Raw genomic sequence first — 19,481 nt, 5'->3', positions numbered from 1 at the left:
CTAGTTTCACCGATTGGTGGAACTATGATAGAAAGTTTGTTTTCTTTGCAGGCGTATGAGAGATGGCTAAGTTCAAACGAAGAGGAAGACGAAACTCTACCCGGAATGACTATGACGGGTAAACAATTATTCTTTCTGAACTTTGCTCAAGTGTGGTGTGGTTCGATGCGTCCCGAAGCGACGAGAAATAAATTGAAAACATCTTTACATTCACCCGGTAGATTTCGAGTGATCGGCACGCTTTCCAATTCGAAAGACTTTGCTCAGGTGTTCAATTGCCCTCTTGGTTCCCCTATGAATCCTGTAAGCAAATGTTCGGTATGGTAAAAAAAATGTGTGTGTGTGTGTGTTCGCGCGCGCGCGCACGTGCGTGTGTGTACCAGAGGTGTGCGAATTAAGCATTTGTAAAGTTGAAGTCGAATTCGATGTAAAGATTTCAAATTGGAATTTGAAATCTTTACATCGAATCGAATTGAATCGAATATTTTTTATTCGAAAACGAATCGAATTCGAATAAATTTTTCACACACTCTGACGTCAGCTAAGAAAAAAAAAACTTTAAAAAGTTGAAAGAAACTTATTTTGAATGTACAAGTATATCGAAAAGTTAATAATGTGACATAAATATACTAAAAATAATACTTTTTGGTAATAATACCTGTATGTTGAAAATGATTCATTTTCTTATTTATTTAAAAAGATTTGAATTGAAAATAAATTCGTACTCTCTGGATCGTATTCAATAGAGTCCAATAGATCGCAGCCAATAGAGTCCAATGATAACTGACGACACGCGATGATTAAGCGTATGCGCATGCATGAAAATTGGTATGCGCTGAAAATTGTTACAAGATTAGTCGCAGAATGTAGATTTGTTGCACACAGGACGCGTCAATCGTCAATGCGTTACGCGTGGTAAGAGACGACGCGTTAGCCAATTAGACTTTTCTGAATAAGAGTCTAATTTGGCTATCGCGTCGTTTCTTTCCATGCGTAACACGTCGACGCGTCTGTGTGCGACAGACTATGTATAGAAAAGAATCGTGCTTAAATGAAGGAAATAAAATAGACGAGTGTTCCGAACCGATGATTCGAACTTTCGAACTTTTCGGTTTTGAATCTCTCTCTCAGATTCGAAAACCAATCGAATCCATTGTGATTCGATTCGAATTCAAATTAATTCGCACACCTCTAATATATGTACATACATGTATAATACATAGTTTCTATCGATACGATTTATCCCTATCACAGTATTCTTTCATTTGTTATGAATGACACAATACATTCTCAAGCGTACTCTTTAAGATTTCCAGCATTTTCTAGAAATATATAAAATATGGAGAAATATAAATTTTTTAATTTATTCATTGGATACGCATTATATGTATCATTTGGAAATATCTAATAGAGGAAGAGAGAGAGGGAACGGAGAAGAGAGAGCGGTATTATAGGACAAAATGTGAGCTTTTGCAGTTTTTTTTTACGGAAAAACTGGAAGTCGGATAAAGAAAGTGACAGTAAATACGAGCAGCCTTGATAGATGTTTTTATCTATAAATCTTGATACTTTTCTCTATCTTTAAGCTGATTTTACAAATTTATCGAATGATACTGTACTTTGTTTAAAGTTAATAAACTCGAGCTTCCTGTATCTGTAATATATTTATATATGTATATAAACTTGCGGTTAGGGAGAAATGAGTAATTGGTTAACACTTGAACATTTGCAATTTTTGAAATTCTTTGTTTAGATTATATACATATATGTATATTAATGCTAGTGATGAGCTCTATACATATTGTACTGGAATCAGCCTTCTCTATGCCAATATGTGGCGGTGGGAAACCGTGCGACTGTGTGCGAGAATGACAGCTATATACGTATTGGGGACGTTTGCCTCGCTTTAATATGTTATATTGAAGTGAGGCAGACATCCTCAATATTCATATAACTGTCACTCTCACAATTGGTTTCCATTACTTCAAGCCTCACTGATTGATATATATATATATCAATCAATGTATTAAGAAATAAATTTCTTGCGTGCGATACGTACATTATTTTACATAAATAAGCAGTGTTTTTCTTTATAAAAACAATTCTGTTTTAACGATTTATTTATACACTATTATGATGATATATTCATATTGATTTGTAAAAATTGAAATTTAAGGAAAAAGTACATCAACTCTAAAAACTGATCTCAGTTATAATACAATATTGTAAGATGAGATACTGTACAATAAATAATTGTGTTTTTCTCTTAGTTAATATGTATATACATATACATATGGACCGTATTTTGTTATTTTTCCTCATTCCTTTTTTCTTCTTCCTTTCTTCCTCACTCCTCTTTAATTTTTTCAATTAGAAAATAGAAATTGTAAAATTTTATCGCGCGTTATCATTCGAGTCGGAGAATTACTTATGTAGGTGTTGCAAAATTGTCAAACAAATTTTAATTACCACGATGACCATTATGGTCATAATTTTATTATGTATAGCCGTTATATATATATATATATATATCATAATTACGAGTCTTAATATTTTTACTTTCTATATTTTATCAAAATTGGCCTATTAAATATATAAATATACGTTTCACGTGTAATACTTCCATTCAACTAACGAAATGGAAATATACCTTGACCACTCATTCGATTGATCACGTTATTATCCGTACGTATACTTTAACAAAGTTTTTTCACTTGTGTAGAAACTGGTATTCCAAAATGTCTTCTTCATCTGCAAAGAAAACAAAATCATTTTATATTGCTATACAACACACAACATATGATTGTTTTGTCTATAAAATTTCGATATGCACAACACAATATATTCGTGTATGTGTGTGTGTGTGTGTGTGTGTGTGTGCGCGTGTGCATGTGTGTACACAGTTGCAAACTAGATATACTTTGTATACAAGTGGGTAAGGCATTCCAAACTTACACTATGTTTAATGTTTATAATGTACAATGAAAGAGAGAAAGTTATCTGCCATTTATAACCAGCTTATAATCCAATTAATATTTCTAATTAAATACATATATAAGCGTAAGGAAGATGATGTAACGTATTGCTTTGACTAGCTATGTACAACGATCGATTTTATTGATATAAATTGACACCGCGAAAGAGTATAAAAATAAAAACAGTTTAAAAAAGGTATTTGAGAAAAATATAGTGAATATAGGGGCAAATATGTGTCGTGATAAAATAAAGATAGACTCACAGATATCGTCTCTGCTATTGTTGTCCAAATCACTAGTTTGTGTATGACTCTCCTCGTGCATACGTCGCCCTGCGTGTTTCGTCAACGCAGCACAAGGCACAAAAATGACTCGGTTATATATCTGAGGCGTGGTGCAATGTATGTACAATACTAAAGATATAATATATGTATATCGAAAATACATTTTCTATTCTTCAGGATAGAAAGATAGTTTCCTATTCTTCAGAATAGAAAGATGTTACAAACAAATGAAGTAATATAAACTTTTCACAAAAAGAATAAAAGATTTTAACATACGAGATAAAATTTTATAAATCTACACAAAATCTTATTCCGTTTATGCGACTATGCTGCAATATAATTGCTTAATATAATTGACAATTATAATATATTCGCGAATATAACAAACGATTTTTAAAAACGTGATTCTAAAATTTAATTATAAAAAAATGATTTGTAAAATGTATTGCACTGTCTGTCTGCAACATAAGCTAGATATGAAATATGGAATTTATATTGTATAATATGTAACATGTATATATCATACAGTATATATATATATGTGTGTGTGTGTGTGTGTGTGTGTATATATATATTAAGTCGTCTGCATTTATGCAAATATTTACGTACATAATTCAATGAAAGTTGAACGTTTCATATGCAATTTTTCGCAAAACTGACAGAAATATAATTGATAGAAATGCATTCATTCATAAAAATTGGGGATTTTAGAAAGTAATTATATTCTCTGCTTGTAAAATTACTTTTAGTCGATACAATTGTTTACGTAAATAAAATGTCAACAATATATTGTATATCAATTAGAAAAATTGCATGACGTTTACATTGCAATGTTTATATAGCTTCACGATGTATAACAGAATGATACAATAAAATTGGAAAGACTTGATATAATGAAGAATAAAAACTATCTTTCCGTTAAAATATCATTAATTTTTATATCGTAAAAATATTTCATAGACTTTAAATAAATGTATTTGAATATATGTGCGAATTATTAATCAATAAATATACGTGAAGCTATATTAATTAGTTATTACCAACTCGTCGTATGTACAGTGGAACATTGAACGCACAGCGACTATCGCATCTGTTTTGTTGCTCTCCACACGAGTATAATAGTGTGTACGCAACGTAAATAAAATTAAGGATATCTCAACGATATTAATGCCGTCAGTAGAAAGAAAAAAAAACATTTCTTTAACGTATACTGTACAAAGTTATCAAGTCCTATAGGTTCAAAGTTGGCGTACGACGATAGTAATGTAAATCATTAAGTGTAACTCTTCTTACTGTAGCATCGAATCGAGCATGGAAAAGGATTTTCTTCGTAACAAAATGCGACAAATAAAGTTGACATAATGTAACGGCAAGGCATAAATAGAAAGAATATACTTTGATATTATACGTAAAACACACTTAAAAACACTTAAATGAAACATATATGTAATCTGTTCACTATGTGAATTATGCATGTAAGAGATAATAATGATAAACATAATTTAAGAAGACTATAGTAACCTATGCACAAGCATCTATATAAATTATAAATCTCGTAGTTTTTTTGTAACACTGATAAGATGGCACATTTATGATGACATAATTTCTATATATGTATGTATAGTTCATCGAGTCAGTACAATGTCGCATAATGTAAAGACTAATTTTTGAAAATATGTAGATATAATAACTTTACACAATATAAAAGTCTGTCACTCGTGTACTTAAATCAGTTTCTAACGAGTCGACAATTTTTACACACGAACACTTTTTCGCGAAAAACATTTCTACAGAGATGTCGAGAAATGTTCAAAATATTTAATTGAAAAGATTGAATTACTAGATATTTAGAAACATCTTCTCAATTTTAAAGAAATAGCTGTCCCATTGTCGTAGACAATCCTAAAACGCAATCAATTGAATGATATTAATAGATATACAGAATGATTCAGACCATCCTTAAAAGCTGGCATGTACATATTCCTCATGAAAAGATGAGTCGAAAATGTCAATAGTAAAATGTTGTAATATCAACAGTTTTTAAACGATGTATGGGCTTTAAAAATATCCAATTAGTGCTTGAAATTCGCATAATTAAGTGATCGGCCGCACGAATGCTTTGATTGACGGATACTGCGTTAAACGGCATGGTATTACCGAACGAATATTGTAAAGGTTCATGAAATTTTTATTAACATTTTCTACGGTATTCTCAAATTGAAATTCGATTTAATCGAGAGAGAGAGAGAGAGAGAGAGAGAGAGAGAGAGAGAGAGAGAGAGAGAGAGAGAGAGAGAGAGAGAGAGAGAGAGAGAGAGAGAGAGAGAGAGAGAGAGAGAGAGAGAGAGAGAGAGAGAGAGAGAGAGGGGGGGAGAGAGAAATCATTGTCAATTGCAAATTCAATAAAACATCATTTATATCAATAAAAAAGATTTTTGAAATATGTTTTAAGTAACATAAACAAATAAATTTATAAATGAAATTAATATTAATTTAATTTATCCAAACAAATAATATTAAAAACATCAATCGACAGATATTTCCAAAATTTTATTCTGTCACAAACAATATTAGAAAAAATTCACATTTAAAATGCGTATTTGGTATAAACAAATATTTCATATTTAGGAAATGAAATGAACGAAATTTTAAAATTTATTTATTACTTAAAATGTCCTCAAAATCCTTCAAAAATTCTGAGATAAACGACGTTGTACCGAATTTGCAATTGATAATTACTTGCATCGATTAAATTGAATTTCAATTTGAGAATAGATGTTAATAGAAATTTCACGAAACCTTTGCAATACTCGTTCGACAATACCGTGCCGTTTATCGGTATCTGTCAATTAAAAACGTTCGCGCGGCCGGTCGCATCTGACAGCGCGAACTTTATGTCCTATGATTGGGTATTTTCAAAGGCTCGCACATCGTTTAAAAACTATTATAACATTTTGTTATTGACATTTTTGACTCACTTTTTTATGAGAAATATGTATATGCTGACTCTTGCGGGTGGTCCGGACCATCCTGTGTGTGTATGTATATATATATATATATATATATATATATATATATATATATATATATAAATATATATAATGTTACAGTCAGTGTTAACTTTAGTAAATGTATACACGGATTACAGCAGATTATATATTTAGTAAATGTATACGCACTTACTGAGTTAAAACTTTCATTATGTATAAAAAAAAAATATATATATATATATATATTTTTTTTTTTTTTTTCATATAAGTGCATGCATGTGCAGAGGATTCTTACAAATTCTAACAGTATTATTTGCAGTTGAGGTAAACCGTGTGTTATTTACATGTTCATTTTTGTGCTTTATGCCTTGTGCGAGCGTGCTGTTATAATATAAAGGAACCATATAATTACACTTGCGTAATGAAGCGTGCATAATTGTAAATGTACGATAACAAAACATTATAGTAGAAAAGATACTTATTACATTAATTGTGTCTCTGCAATACTATACACACACACACACACACACACACACACACACACACACACACACACGCACACACGCACGCACGCACGCACGCACGCACGCACGCACGCACGCACGCACGCACGCACGCACAGATAGATAACAGAAAATGGATTATTGAAAATTTTTAAAATAACGTCATGCAGAAAGACGATAAACATTATTTGGGACGATTTACTTTTGATACTATACGTTTATCTCGGTTTCTTTCGAGGCGGAAGGAGATACAAGTTCATTCGTATTAATATATACCTAATATTGCATAAAACATCTTTTTAAACATTTTATACGTGTAATATATAAAATTGTTTGTGTATTATTAAACGATAAGTAACATTAGAGAAATATTTATTTATACTATTAATTTATTTATACTACCAATGAAAGAGAAAACAAAAAATGTCAAATTTTACATGTGAGGCGTCGCAAGGGAACAAATACTTGTAAATTTTGTCACTAATTTTGATTATAGAATAACAGGTTTGCGTTTTTATCGCTCATTTACTCGAATAGAATTTTACGTTGTAACTCTAGATCCACAACTTTGAGAAGCGGCTTTTGACTTTTAAGAAGCTGCTTGTAAAATTAGCCGTAAGAAATTAACTAATAACAGTCGAGTATGAGGAAAATAATCAAGTGTAATTGGTTAATTTCTTATAGCTATAATTTCTTTTATGGTTTACAGCCCCTTAAAGCAAAATTTTGGATCTAGATTTACTCTTTCAAATCATATTTTAATATGTATATACACCGCGGTTACATGCAAAATATAGCTCAACATAACTTTATTAAAATAAATTTTTCTTGTAGATAAAATGCTACTATGCAAAATGCAAATGAATAATAAAATATATAAAGATCTGTACAAATGAATTTAAAAAATGTTTAGATCTTATTCAAATCTGATATAGATGGAATTAGTGAATAAATACTTTGAACATTAAAAAAGCGTTAGCAACCATGCAGTGCATGATAGTTTCATGATAATTACTATTTTATCTCAGAATACGAAAACAAAAATAGAAATATTGAAAAAGTTCGAGATATAATTAAAAAAGAAAAAGAGAAATTTTCGACACAGATGTTTATCAGCATAATAATCTCTTTACTTTACAAGCATAGTATGGCGATTTAACGTGCTCAAGTAAAATTATTCAAAGTATTCATTCACAATGTGTTTAGCTTTATATTCTGCATTATACGTGTATCTAACTCTCTTTTTCTCTATTTACAACACATCTACATAACATCGACAAAGAATTCACAAGGATTTCCCATCGCAATGCGAAATGACTGTCTACTACCAGATAAGTCTTGCTGATTCTGCTGATTCCCTGTTCCTGTTTGAACAGATTGTTCGGAACCACTCGAACGACTGCGGCTTCCGTTCGATCTCTTTCCGTTCGATCCATTACCATTGCCGGAACTTTTATTTGGCATCGATGGTATCGATGGATTTTGCAGCTCTGATTCGGACGCTGAAGAACATGACTTTAAATCGTGAATAGGTTCCTTGCAAATGCGTTCGCTACCCGCACTGCTACCACCTGTCAATATCAATAGACATCCGTGAAATATATATATATATATATATATATATATATATATATATATATATACTTATTTAATAGGGTTGCCACAGAAAATGAATTAAAAAATTCCCTAACTTTTCCACGTTTTCCAGATGAGAATGGAAAATTTTCCATCATTAACATAAAATATGTAAATTTTAATATTTAGACTCAAGAAATTGTAAGAAAGCTAGTCTATATTATTAAAAACAATGTAAAAAAAGTTTAGTAGCATAGTAAAATTTTGAGTGCAAATTCAAGCTAATAAAAAATAAATTAGTTTTGGAAAAAAAGAATGCAGTTATAACAAAAAAGAGAAATCAAATAAAAATACTGAATAAAATTTAAATTTTAATTATTTTGTTAAAATCGTTTAAAGTGCACAAATTTTGAACGTATTTGACTATAAACAGTATAAACATCAGATATAATATTTAAAAAATTATAACAATTATTTGGAATAGCAACAGTTTAAGGAAATTGTGAGCAAATTTCGAAATTTTTCCAAACTTTTTTATATTTTCCCCTGATTTTTCCCGGTTTTCTATTACCAATTTCAATTTCCCTTAATTTTTGCCGGTTTTTCAGGCTGTGGTAACCTTGTTATGTATATACATACATATATACATGTGTAACATGCATTACTGCTCATTAATTTCAATATATTTTCAGATTCGTTGATTTCTCTGTAAAGGATAAATGTGTGTTTGGCACAGAAATGAGCCTACCTGTTATAAATTTTCATTCGCATGCTTCGCATGTATGTGCGCGCACGCACGCATACACACACACACACACACACACACACACACACACACACACACACACACACACACACACACTGAAAAAAATATCCTAAATTTCAATATTCATTTAAATAGTACCAACTATATATTTGTTAAACATAAAAATATATTTATTTGGTACCAAAAACATTAATTTGTTTCAACAATCACTTCTTTTTATTAAGTAGATACTTATTTATTATAAGTTTGTTATGTTTAGTTGGTAGTATTCAAATAAATATTTATTTACATTTAGGCTATTTTTTTCTCAGTGTACATATATGTATATACATAATGCATACATATGTTATTTATATAAAAAATAGTTGAAAATAGTGTTCAAAGAAGCGGGACTAACAGTCAGAGTAGTAATCGATTCCTGGAAATAAAACAAATACGCGCGCAAAATTACGAAATGCTCATAATGATATTACATGTGTCCAAATATTGTTCTGAAATCGGATCCGTCACACATATCAATGAAAAAATTTCAGTGATGTTCGCCTTGTATTGTGTGAAAAATTTGTGAAAATTGGTCTCAATCAATCATAAGTGGCTTCTAGGAAGAAATTATTACTCGAAAAGCGGCTATCTGCTATAGATAAGATTAAGAAATGCAGCGATATAGTTCGCGTGGAGAAATTGCTCGCTTGGAGAAGGTTTCTCTTGCAAGGTGGTTTGTAATTTACCTTTAAGAGATTTGATGAAAACAAGAACATTTTACAAACATGTACGTGATCGACCATGATCTATAGACAACTTCGAGTGACTAAAAAACATGAGGATAGAAGTTTATCAAAATGTATTTCAAAAGAGTCAGATTCCAAACAACCCATTATATCCGTGCTACTCTGATGGAAACGAGGAAAAAAAACGTGTTACACTTGTGACCATCAAATGCCGCCTCGCAGCTTGAAGGGATATGTTGCAGCCCGAAAACTATTGCTTAGATTCATTAATAAAAAGAAGAAGATATTGTGAGATAAAAAACAGAAGTTGGATAATTAGTCAGTAGTGATTTTTCACAGACAAATCGCAGTTTGAAGTGTTTGGATGCAAGAGGCGCAAGTTCGTTCGTTGTGCTTCCTGCTTGTGCATACTTGTCAATGAACGAAATTTTATCTTGGTGAAAAAATTTCACTGAAATTATTCCATGTTTTAGAACATTTCAGTGAAATTGCTGAAAATTTATTAAAATTTCACTGAAAGTGAATTTTACAGGTAACATACTGAACAATTTCACTGAAATTGAACTAAAATTTCTCTGAAATTTTACTGAAAATGAATTTTTCAATTAAAAATTGTTGAAATTATACTAAAAATTTTCTAAAAGTGTTCCAAAACGTGGAATAATTTAAGTAAAATTTTTCCACCAGAGATGGAGGAGATAGTTCTATTATGGTCCGAGGATGTTTCGGAGATGATGTAATTGATGATTTAGTAAAAATCAAATCAGGTACTCCAAGGCCTACCACAATATCCTGATGCACCATATCAATTCTTCTGACATTCATCCAATTGATTTCGTACTATCACCCATCATGATTTCATACTACAGCAGGATAACGATCCGAAATATACTTCTAGTCTTTGTAAAAAGTATGTTTAGTCAAAACAACAAAAGGTGCTATAGTACACGATTGTATCATTATCTAGTTTCATATTACTCACAGCTAAACAGAATTCTGATTGCAATCTAATTGAACTCCTTTAGGATCATCTAGATAGTATATTCAAGATATGCAAATAATGAGTTAAAATTACTTTGAGAGTTGCTACAAGAGAACTGAGCTATAATCAGAGTTGAAACTTTAGACCGATAGAATGTTCTGCGTTTGTTGCTGCGAGATTGCTGCTAAGGGTGGATATTTTGATGAGAAAAATTTAAGAAAATCAAGACTCCAAGATTCGTGTTTTTAAATAATATGTATGAGTAAAACATGTTTATTTGTCTAAATAAACCTATTATATATTCATCACAAATTTGAATCTTTTGTTCATTATTTTTCGAAAAATCGATGTTCTGCGTGCTGTATTGAAATTAATGAGCAGTAATGTACACACACGCGCGCGCGCGCGGGAAAAATTGCTTCATTTATAAAGAATAATAAACTTTACCCGAACCACTATGCACGCTTTCTTCTCGATGATAACCGTACACGGTGGGCTCATTTGTAAAATTAAATGGCATGGGACTGTAACCTGTTGCCGAATGTGGTGCGTATGTTCCCGAATAAGGCATGTCCCAAGCGCTTGGTGGTGGCAATGGACTAACTGTATCATTATCTAGTTTCATATTACTCATGGCTGAACACAGATCACCGAATATGTAATAACATTGTTCGGAAAATGTAATTTTGTTCACTGTATGTCGAATGTAACCAGCTTTTAACATGAGCGATGCATATTTCCTGGCATCGCGTCGATCAAGAAATCCTTCCACGTGCGTGTTCAGCCAGTCCACGACATCCGCGCCAATAAATGCATTTGGAATAGTAATTTTTAGCCACATTCGATCGCGTATCTCTAAGCCAGAGTCAGATCGAGCCATCGCTCGTACTATTGTCGGCATATCGGTATGAATAGTCAAGTGAAGCTCTTCCAAAGGTCCTGAAAAGAACGCAAGATCTGACATAGACAGTATATAATTGTTTATTCGACTTCTTGAGTGATTTGATTTCAGAGTTGAAAGTCATCAAAGATAAAGTACAGAAATCACATTCTTACAAACACAGTACATAAATAGCAAAGAATTTTATCATTTAATTTGAAATGGAATTTTATTCTGAAAGAGATTCGTTAAATTTTTTGATTCGAGGATTTGTCATAAAGACATCCCCCGCCACCCTTTCTCTCTCTCTCTCTCTCTCTCTCTCTCTCTCTCTCTCTCTCTCTCTCTCTCTCTCTCTCTCTCTTTCTCGACAACAAAAATTTACTATTAATTAATTCGATATATCTATTGAATTTCTTACATTGCATTGTAACTTACGTTCAGTATCTGGCAATGTACTCGCAAGACTGCTCGAAGTTGAAGTTAATGTTGTGGCACTTGGTGGACGAGGCGGAAAACCTTCGCCTCTTATAGCGGCCGTGTGCGCTACCCACGCACCAGGATCTATGGGACGTACCGGCTCTGTACGTGGTATCGTAAAATAACCTTTTGGATTTGGATCCCAACATTTTGCAACGACGAGTTTTATTGGTCTAAAAAGGAAATAAGATATAGCAATATAATTTTACTTTATATATTAAGTCTTACAGTGTTTTTCATTGGTAGAACTAGTGCGTTTTCAATGCATAAAACCGTTTTATAATTAATCTAATCTGAATGTAACAGTAAGATTCTCAATCTCAATTGATAAAATACCCAATGCATATTTTATAAATAGGACAATAAAATATATTGAGGATTTCGATGTTTAACTCGCTTTTGTATTTTTATTATACATCTTTACGTCGATTTGTGTACGACGGCTTTAAAGAGCATTGAATGCGCCAGTTTTGCCAATGAATAATGTTATTATATTTTATAAAGATATCTTACCCTGGTTTTTGCACTACCTCACGCAATACTCTTACTGCTTCGTCGTTGGACATATTTTCAAAATTAATATCATTGACTTGAAGAATCATGTCACCAGGTTCTATTCGACCATCTAAAGCAACCGCTCCCCTATTTCGAGCAAGTCATAGTATAATAAACGATATATTATTACAATACATTGTATATGGTCTACTATATAATTTAAATGTTTGATATGCAAAAAAACTTTTAAAGATCCAAAAGTAATATAAATAAAAACCGACAGAATCTGCTGTTCCCATGTAATTCAATACACAGATTGCAATCTCCAATTATTATTAAGAAAACTCGATTATGTTTCGCATTTAAATTTATGCAATAGTTTAAGAAAGACGTACATTCTACTAAAATTATTAATGGGACGAAAGAACAAAAAAACTGATAAAGATACGTATACTTGCTAATGTAACTGAAGGAGAATATAAACATACAACACACGCGCATACACATATATAGGAGGGCAAGTCAATAAGTTCTTAGAAAATCTATCAGAGGGTACTCGCAGTGTCATGTCACATTACTTTTTGACAAGTAGCATCTTTCAACTGATTACAAATTTTGAACGGAATTCATCGCGTGATTTCATTTCTGTAGATGATTAAACCTTTGTATTTTTTGCAAAATGAAAAAAAGCGAGTTTCGATCAACATATTAAAGGTTTAACGCTGAAAGAAATCAAAGCCGAGTTGGATAATGTTCATAGCACATCTGCATCAGCGTTTGCGACTGTATACAATTGGGTGAATGAATTTAAACGTGGTCGTACATCCACATGTGATGCACCTCGTTCGGGACATCCAATTGAGGCTACTACGCCGGAAATCATCGATAAAGTCCACGATATTGTTTTGACTGATCGAACGAGTGAAAGTGCGCGAGCCTATTGAGGCCACAGGCATATCACATGGTAGAGTGATTTCAATTTTGCACGAACAATTGGATATGAAAAAGCTATCGGCAAGATGGGTGCCGCGTTTGCTCACTATGGACCATAAGCCCAATTATGTGACGATTTCAAAACAAAGTTTGGAGATGTTTCAACGTAATCCAGATGAATTTCGCGTCGATTCATTACTGTGAACAAAATATGGATCCATTACTTCACACCAGAGATGAAAGAACAGTCAAAACAATGGACTTCACCGAGTGAAACAGCTCCGAAGAAGATGAAGACCGTAAAGTCGGCCGGAAAGATGATGATCACAGTTTTTGGGATGCACGCGGTATAATTCATATCGATTACCTTCGGTCGAAGCAAACGATCAATGGCGATTACTGCGCAGCCTTATTGGGAAACCACATTTCAACAACATTTTAAAGAAAAAAACGTCCTCATTTGGCGAAGAAGAAAGTGCTCTTTCATCAAGACAATGCACGGGTTCATACATGCCCGACACCGATGGCCAAATTCAATGAATTCTGCTACGAATTGCTTCCCCATCCAGCATATTCGCCAGATTTAGCCCCCTGCGACTATTTCCTGTTTCCAAACCTGAAGAAATGGTTCGGAGGAAAGAGATTCACCACCAGAAAGCAGCTCATCGTCGAAACAGAGGCTTATTTTGAAGGATTGGACAAATCATATTATTCGGATGGCTTGAAAAAGTTGGAGAATCGTTGGATCAAGTGTATCGAGCTGAAAGGAGACTATGTTGAGAATAAAAATCGATCAAAAAAAAATATGTTTTACTATGTTTTTCTAAAAACTTATTGATTTGCTCTCATATATATATATACGCTATACTAACCCTTTCATTATTGAACCGACATATATACCACCGTCTCCACCTTTGTTGCTTTGACCGACAATACTAATACCAAGAAAATTAACAGTATCCATATTTAGTGAAACAGTTATAATATTTAAAGACATTGTACTGTCAGTAATACTACTAAATGACGACGTTCGAGACATAGGTGGTAATCTGTGTCGCCGTTTTCTTTGCGGTCGACGTCGATCTGTACAGAAAAATTTATACATATGATACATGCCCTGATAAGATAAAAGATTCGTCTGTGGTCAAAATTCCATTTTTTTTCCTTTGAAAAAAATATCTTCTCGAATAATATTTCTCTTACCAAGTGTACCCCTGTCGACCGTACTACTCATATTGGTATGTCGACCTGTTGTTGACGTGATACGGCTACTAGCATCGTCGTCGGACTCTAAAAACGTTGTCGTTTCTAGATCTGAACTTAAGATGGAAGCGGTTTCATATCCATGACCAGAGCGATGTTTCGAATGACCATTTATCCGGAGTCCTACAATAATGCATTGCAAGAATTAAAAGATTATTATACAGGGTCCCATCGTTGACAATAAATATTTTAAAGACAGATCCTTTGTGATATTTTAAGACGAAAAGATTAGTATCAAAATGAGGTTATGATAGTTTTCAAATGGGAGGAGTTTAAAAATTATGAACGGAGCGTCATTCATAATTTTTTAATCTAAATTTTTTAAATCTAAATTTCGCGCGCTCGAGTATGGTAAGATGGGCCAGTGTGAAGGTTCTCTGAATTTTATGTTTTTGACAATAACAAAATTCAACATCTTCACTGATATCCCTGAGCGCACGAAATTCTGGTTCCATCATTCGTTTTTGAACACTTCCTATTTGAAAAAATCAAACATCGATATTTTCATACATTTTCGTACGTATTAGACTTTTCATACTAAAATTTTACAAAAAATCTGTGTTTAAAATATTTATCAGTGATGAGACACCGTGTATATCTCTTGTGATGTATATGTTTTATATGTACGAATACATAACATAAAGTATAAATTTTCAGTATTAGTAGTGAATATTGGAATGTAGTCGTAATGATAACATATTAATATTTAAAAACAAAAAGTTTAATAAAAATTTTTAATAAAATTTACGTTTGTGTTAATTATTATTCTAATTTCTTAAAGACAAGCATATATTAAAAAAAAATTAATATAAAGAATTATTGAAGATTTATTAGATATAAGTATAAATTTACCTCTATTAACTTGAATCACTCTTTCCACCCCTCATCGAGTTGGGATATGATAAAAAATGTAGTGCTATCTTGTTTGCTAATTTGTTGCTCTACAGCAAATTTTGTTGTTCCAACCGTAGCAAGAAAAAATGGGGAGTCTATAAACACACGCACACGCACACGTATACGCGCACGCACAGGCTAATGACAAGCTAGACCCCACAAATAAATAAATAAATAAATAAATAAATAAATAAATATATATATATATATATATATATATATATATATAGAGGTGCGATATCAAAAAATCAAATATACCAGTCTTCTTGCTTTTTTGTTATTCCAAGATAGTGCGAGAACATATTGAAAAAATTATTATTAAATAAATATCTACGAGGCATATTCGGAACGTAAGATCACATTTTACAAAAATCGAAAAATGAATATTTATTAATAAAACTTATATGACATGTTACACAAGCACTATTTTTCCACGTAATCACCATTCAGTTCCAAACATTTGTTCTTTCAACAGAATGAAAAGAAAAGTCACTTGGTGCTAGATCGGGCAGGATGGTTCAAAATATCCCAACCAAAACTGTTGAGGCGGAGGATCGATCGTTTTGCCTCCAATTTTTTGACTCCAGGTCAATTCATTAATGCAGACAGATACTGCGAGACTCTCCAAAAGTTTCAACAGGCCATCCAAAACAAGAGAAGAGGGCAGCTGACAAAGGGCACGTGTCTGTTGCATGACAATGCTCGGCCCCACACTCCCCGCAGTAAAACGATCGATCTCTTCAACAGTTTTGGGATATTCTGAATCATCCTGCCCATAGTCCTGACCTAGCACCAAGTGATTTTTCTTTTCATCCTGTAGAAAGAACACACGGGAGGGAAACGTTTTTCTACTGACGAAGAGGTGAAAGATGCCATGCGTGAATGGTCAAGAGAGGTGGCGGTAGAAACGTGTGACACAAGAATACAAAAAAAAAGTTGATACCACGGCTCATCAAATGCTTGGAACTGAATGGCGATTACATGGAAAAATAGTGCTTTACTTGTGTAATATGTCATATAAGTTTTATTAATAAATATTCATTTTTCGATTTTTGTAAAATGTTATTACCTTACTTTCCGAATATGCCTCGTAAAAATAATCAAAACTGCACCAACACGCGTTGCAGTGTCATGACTAAAAATTATATAATATATACAGAATTTGTTGCTCGCATAAATTTGGTACTAAAATGTTCCTTCTAACATATACGATCGAAGCATATCCCATATTCTGGATATTGACATATTTCGATAATATGTGTTATGAGGAACATTTTAGTACCAAATTTATGCGAGCAACAAATTCTGTAGATGTGATTTTCAGTAACGGCGAAAGCGCAATGCTGACATGTATTGGCATTTATTTAACAATATATTTTCAATATTTTTTCGCACTATTTGGAGCAACATAAAAAATAACAAAATCTGGTATTTCGTTTTTTTTATTATCACACCTATATACATTTTTTCTATTAGACCATTAAGGTGATTCAACTTGCCATTAACATGAACTCATCCACTTTATTTCTTTTTCCTATTAAATGGTTTGAGCAACAAATTCGGCCTGCGGCAACAAATTAGCAACAAAATAGTACTAAATTTTGGACTAGGTCTGAATTTTATTTGCACTGGTGGGGGGCGGGATCCAGGTTAAGTAAATATAGATTATAAGTTTGATATAAAGAAAAACTTGTATAGAGATTAGTTTAGAATTTTAAGTTTCAATATTGATTTCTCACAATTAATATTGATTATTAATTAACAATAAGTAATTTTTAAATCTTGAATATCTTATTTTAATTACATTACAAAAAAATAACAAATCATTATTTTCTAAATAATGATTTGTTATTCTAAGTAATGACAATGCATTATTTTTTATAGTAAAGTAACAGTAACGAGTTTTTTCTTTTTTTATAAAGTAACGTTCCCAATCCTGCATTCAATAAACATTCATTAACATGCAATTAATATTAATAAATAATACTGCTTACCATTATATTTATTGTATTTTTCATATTTTTCTGAATGATGTCTCGAACTTTTATGTAAGTGATGTCCTTGTCGACTACTTATAATGCTTTCCGTTTCCGTCAATGTGTCGTCATGTGAAAGTGGAGCGTTTCCTCTATTACCATGTCCAGGTATTGCATGATCAACACGGTCATGTTTTGCTTCGCTATGCGCCATAGAGTCTGTACATTGAGACGCGCCATCTGAAACGTTGCTACCTTCGGCGGAGACCAACTGTCACAAAATATCGTTTCATTAAATAACGTACACATGAAATTTTTTTTCGAAAGAAGTAAACATTACCAAGTTCATACATATACTAAAAAAACATTATATTATATAACTACTTTTGTAAAAAGGAAACACTGATATAACATGACATTTTTTATTTTTAGCCATAATTAGTAATAACAATTAAAATAATATATATTAAGAAAAATATTTTTAAATCTTACCCATGAAACAACTCGACCATTGAAGCATGGTAGATGAGCATCGTCATCTACTATTTCTTCTTTTACCACCCTAGTAGGAAAGAAAATATACTTACAATAAATATTAAAACTAACGATAGTACTTCAATCACAATTACAGACTTAACAAATATTACATATAACGGACATATTTTCATTTCATGTATTCCAATTTATATATCTTCTGTATTAGCTACAAATATATATCATGGTTTTGATACTTGTTAACATTGGAAAAATCTATTACATGTATCTTTACTGAGACAAAGTTTGTTCATTAAATTTTAAAGAAATTTGAGAACTATCACACAAATGAGAATGACATAAAACATTAAAACAATAGCACATTTAAAAAAAAAAAAGTGATTTGCTTCGCTATACAGTTAAATAAAAATTTTGTTTTTTACAGCATTGCAAATTGATAAATGAAAGAAAGGAATAATTATATTTATACACACACACACGCGCGTACACACACACACACACACACACCACGCGCGTGTGCATACCCACATACATTACTCGCGAGTGCGCTCATGTAAAAGCACAAGTTAGAAAGGAACAAGTTAATTATTGAAGTAATATTAATAAATATATTATATAATAAAGTATAATCTAATGTTATATATAACAATATATGATAAATAATAAGGAAGTAAAAACGAAAGGAAACATTCGATAAATTAACGTCAACGTATCTTGTTGACATTTACCCGAAGTCATCGTCCATTGACTTGAAGAAATATTTATAATTCGGTCGATTTAAAACGTTCTTAAAATCGGCAAGGGTCACTCTTTCCGGTGATATGTTGAGCTTCACCAGATACGGCGTCTCCTCGTCGTCCATGTGATAAATAATCTTTGTCTCTTCCATCGTCGGAATAAGTTTGATAAACAAAATTTATTCGCGATGTAAAAATGATACGCAGCTATGGTTCTACTGACTTGGACGATATTTTCTCAAACCAATATGGCGCGTTATGCATCGAGCCAAAGCCCTAGTGCACAAAAAGATTGCATATTCACAACTTGGTGGGATGCTCGCGGATCTCGTCGATGAGGACGTAGTCACGCGGCGTCACACCATTCACGAAAAGGTCACTGGCATTATTCGTCGAACCTACACAAAACATATTCGTACGAATCGCCGTGACAAATTAAACGTCAACATTGCCGTCAGCGTTGCGCGTTCGCTCCGTATATACATTTCAACCATATACTTTATAATAGAGAGAAACCTGAGAGAG

The 19,481-nt window shown here is 32.2% G+C and overlaps 2 protein-coding genes across 15 annotated transcripts in view; one reads left to right on the top strand and one right to left on the bottom strand.

The window, feature by feature from the left end:
- The window catches only part of LOC105148749 (neprilysin-4), a 26,539-nt gene extending 24,270 nt beyond the window's left edge, over positions 1-2,269 (top strand). For 10 of the 11 annotated variants that reach the window (XM_087406614.1, XM_011060651.2, XM_087406609.1 and 7 more), the window contains one exon: positions 52-2,269. In XM_087406614.1, coding sequence (XP_087262740.1) covers positions 52-327 — 276 coding nt within the window. In that variant the 3' untranslated portion in view covers positions 328-2,269. The remainder of the gene's footprint in view (positions 1-51) is intronic. The other variant, XM_011060654.2, reaches the window with a different exon arrangement.
- Positions 2,084-19,481, bottom strand: dsh (Segment polarity protein dishevelled). 4 transcript variants are annotated; one of them, XR_015545221.1, is made up of 11 exons: positions 18,948-19,481; positions 18,217-18,286; positions 17,743-17,995; positions 14,795-14,977; positions 14,464-14,674; positions 12,677-12,805; positions 12,122-12,336; positions 11,251-11,742; positions 8,081-8,323; positions 3,239-5,161; positions 2,084-2,751 (listed from the first exon to the last, which is right to left on the bottom strand). XR_015545221.1 is itself a non-coding variant. In XM_087406616.1 (11 exons), exons 1-11 carry the CDS (start codon positions 19,106-19,108, stop codon positions 2,711-2,713), a joined length of 2,067 nt encoding a protein of 688 aa, XP_087262742.1. In that variant the 5' UTR covers positions 19,109-19,480; the 3' UTR covers positions 2,084-2,710. The 4 variants fall into 4 exon arrangements, 3 of the variants coding, with proteins under 3 accessions (XP_087262742.1, XP_087262743.1, XP_087262744.1); XM_087406616.1 differs by having other exon boundaries at positions 3,239-3,307; positions 18,948-19,480; XM_087406617.1 differs by lacking the exon at positions 3,239-5,161.

The sequence above is a fragment of the Acromyrmex echinatior genome, chromosome 5 (genome assembly GCF_024713525.1).
Source record: "Acromyrmex echinatior isolate Ae372 chromosome 5, ASM2471352v2, whole genome shotgun sequence".
Taxonomy (NCBI): Eukaryota; Metazoa; Arthropoda; class Insecta; order Hymenoptera; family Formicidae; genus Acromyrmex; species Acromyrmex echinatior.
This window is presented reverse-complemented; position numbering and strand designations above follow the sequence as displayed.